General features: G+C 37.5%; 1 protein-coding gene across 1 annotated transcript; it reads right to left on the bottom strand.

Annotated features, from left to right (window-relative positions):
- Positions 1 to 1805: 1805 nt before the first annotated feature.
- LOC111223882 (G-protein coupled receptor 4-like) lies at positions 1806 to 3025 on the bottom strand. Its single transcript, XM_022748180.1, has 3 exons — positions 2948 to 3025; positions 2620 to 2807; positions 1806 to 2477 (listed from the first exon to the last, which is right to left on the bottom strand). The coding sequence occupies exons 1-3, from the start codon at positions 3023 to 3025 to the stop codon at positions 1970 to 1972; spliced, it is 774 nt and encodes a 257-aa protein (XP_022603901.1). The 3' UTR covers positions 1806 to 1969.
- Between the last annotated feature and the right edge of the window lie 350 nt (positions 3026 to 3375).

The following is a 3375-nucleotide window of genomic DNA, read 5'->3' as shown; positions in this document are numbered from 1 at the left end:
TCCTGCAGAAAGCAAGTCTGTCTGGAATATACTGTAGTATGAGCAAAGGTTAGAAACCCAGTACTGGGTTGAGAAAGTATATCACTGTTGATGTGTTGTAAATACATATATATTTTTTCAATGTTAACTAAATATTGTTGTTTTGTTACATATTGTTTTGTTGAATAATTTGAATGATGTTCAATCATCATATGATATTTATATATATCTAACGAGGTATGCTAAAATAGTGTTTATTTCAATTTTACGACAGTGCACTTTTGAGTTTATCTGATTGGTTTTGATGTGTGGAAGAGAATGATTTGTGTTTTTTTTAATCTAAGGTGAAATATGAACAGGGATGTGTTGTCAAATTCAGATCTGAAGTATTTTATTTAAATAAATGTTCAAAAAATGACTGAAACACCATGTTTGCCTCATGTACATTTTACATTCATGCAGGCTGCCTGTGTGACCAGTAATACCTACAAGCTACTCCTGATCAAGTCATGTTAATTTTATAATAGTGGCACACTCTGGTCCACGCTATCTGTTGCAAATCAGCTGTTCAAAGAGACAGTTTACAAAAGAAACCACCGACTTGCCAAGTGAGAGAATAGTCCACAGTGTGGATGGACTAAGGAATAAGGAATAGTTCACTCAAAATGCATAGTTGTCTCTCACTAGTCTGTGGGCCAGTATTGGTTTAGTAATGCCATAATCTTTCCTCCCTGAGATCAAGCAGCAGAAATTATGTGACAATGAGCAAATACTACTGACAGATTTTTGGGTAAACTAAATAGAGTAGTCTTTCATGTCACTGTTTCTAAAACAGGGCGTTTTTCTGGGCTGCGTTAAAAAAGGGCGAAAATTGAGAGTATACCCACTTCTCCAGGGACAACTACACCACTGGTATCAACACCTTTACAGTTTTAATGTATTAGGTTAAACGCTGATTAAGAGAAGTAATGTAACACAAACTTTACCTTTAAAAGCTGGTGGACCACAATCTGGATGTGCTTCTTTCACCAGAGTCTGCTGTTTTCTCCTCTGTATCCACAGTCTAGTGATGTGAAATGCAGTAATGTAGCAAGATATGAAGCAAAGGAGGTTCAGGATGATGTGATCTCTCTCTCTAAGGAAGATGTGGTTTTCTAAAGAGGTCAATGCTGTGTCATTCATGCCATAGATATGCAGATGCATGACTTCTCTGTGTCCGTTTCTTCCTCTGTTATTTTCTATTAAAAATGTAAAACCAAACTTTGTTTTTTAATGGTTCCTTGAATACAACCTGTAAGTAAGATTTAAGGAGACATGTTGTCAGAAAGGTGTGGGGGATGAGTGGGTGCTCAACCATCTGACAGAAAGTTCAGATGATAGTGATCATACTCTGCTCTGAGTGTAGTGACGCCATTAGTTAGTTTATATTAGTTCAAACTGTGAGACCTGCAAAACAATTCACTATATGTGATGTAAACAGAAAATTGACATTGAATAAAGTTAAACAAGCAGGATTTACTTTATTGAAAAATAAATTTACAACAAACCACAAAAACTTACTTTGCTTACTTTACTATAAAATAATTTACAAAATACAACAACAACAAAAATACAGTTGTGGTTAGACACTATTTATAAGCAGGAAAAAGTAAAACTTGCAGAAAACAGACCAAATAAAGATCTAAGAATGAGAGAGATGTGGTTATATTGGCAGAGTGATCATGCTGCTGATTATCTTCAAATAATATAAGGTTTGTTTTTGTGATTAAAGTGTAATAATGATATACATGAACTTTTTATAGAACATTTTATGTACATGTCTTGAAGCTTTCACAGTGCACCGCAGCAAGTGAACCTACAGTTAGATGTCTTGTAGGAAATCATGTGAGAAGACGACAGTATCTGTCTTGTCTCTATTTCCTCCATTTCTTCTTCTGTTTTTCTCTCTTTCTCTGCCTACATGGAGCGACTGTGTATAAGTTGTCATCATTCATGCTGTTGGTCTGTTGCTATCATCGCTGTCCATCCTGCAACGACACAGAGAGGCCAACAGCTTGTCTACAGCTCCTTTCCTACTGAAAACATACAGGAACACGTCTGCAAGAGGACTCAACCTTACAAACATGAAAGACACATGTGCGAGGGCATCGTTATATTCGGCTTCTTTTACAAGGAACCAAATGATGGTGGGCAGGAACAACAGTGTGTAAATAAGCAGAACCAGAATCAAAACTGCAACAATTCGTCGTTTTTCATCAGCAGGGACACTAATGGCTGCAGACAGGGCTTTAACGGTCCCACGCAGGAAGAATATGAACAGAGGGAAGGGAAGGAGGAGGAAGACTGCAAAGATGGTTTGTGTCACCTGAGAATATTGCAAGAAATGGACAAATACAAAAAAGAAAAGAGAAAGGGTCCAGACCACAACACAGACCACTACAGAGGTCTTGATGGTTCGTCTGAAGCGGTACCACAGCGGCCAGGCAATGAACAAATACCTGTGATACACAATAGACACAAAGATAGCCTTCATGGAGCATGCAAATTATATTGCAAATAATACTGCAATATATATATATATAAAGAAAAGTAGCTACACATGAAAGTATCTACACAAATACTGAATAAACTGATAGCTACCTTTCCAGGGCGACACACACCATGAAGCCAACACTCGCCATCAGACCAAAAAAGTAAGAAAGATTGAAGATTATTGTGATGATGAAATCCTCAGGTTGCACCACTTCAACGATCATGCAGCAGAGTTGAATGAGGTCAGAAATCAGAAGGTTGATGATGTAGATCGGAGCCACGTGATCGTTTCTGACCTGCAGGAAAACATTGGTAGAAAAAGTCATGATCTTTGCTGATGACACGTTGTCATCTTACTCTGCTCAACATTTGCAGTCAGATGTATTTTTCATCAAACTCTCATTGGTTCCTACTTTCTCAGTCATCATGTACTCACCAGAGAACAGACTCCATGGATGGCCACTAGGGTCAAAGGAAGGCCGATACAAATGATAATGCATGTCACCACATCCATGATTTTTTGTTCTTTATCATAATAATCATGATAGTCATACTCATAGTCACTGTCATCGTAGCTTCTGTTCTGTGAGGTGATGTTAATGAAGGAATCTTCCATTCTTCACCGGGAAACCTGTTTGAGAGATCAACAAGTGTTTTAACATCTACCTCACATTGTTCAGTGATAATACTAAAGCTGTGAAGTGCTGTTCACACAAATACAGTACAACTATAGTTCAGGATAAATCTTAGTGATCCAGCATTTTAGCTCAAATCTCAAGTTACTGGTATTTAAGGCAAGAGAGGGTAAAAACAGAGACTAAATACAACTTTAGATTTCTGTACTCCTACAGTCCAGTCCACTTG

This window comes from Seriola dumerili, unplaced genomic scaffold (genome assembly GCF_002260705.1).
Source record: "Seriola dumerili isolate Sdu_G_001 unplaced genomic scaffold, Sdu_1.0 BDQW01000120.1, whole genome shotgun sequence".
Taxonomy (NCBI): domain Eukaryota; kingdom Metazoa; phylum Chordata; class Actinopteri; order Carangiformes; family Carangidae; genus Seriola; species Seriola dumerili.
The sequence above is the reverse complement of the archived record's forward strand: the minus strand, read 5'-3'. Positions and strand labels throughout refer to the sequence as shown.

Coding starts and splice junctions, on each gene's coding strand:
- LOC111223882 (XM_022748180.1), bottom strand. CDS start 3,025: ATGGATGTGGTGACATGCATTATCATTTGTATCGGCCTTCCTTTGACC. Junction 2,808..2,947: donor TCCATGGAGTCTGTTCTCTG/GTGAGTACATGA, acceptor GTTTTCCTGCAG/GTCAGAAACGATCACGTGGC. Junction 2,478..2,619: donor GTGTGTGTCGCCCTGGAAAG/GTAGCTATCAGT, acceptor TGTGTATCACAG/GTATTTGTTCATTGCCTGGC.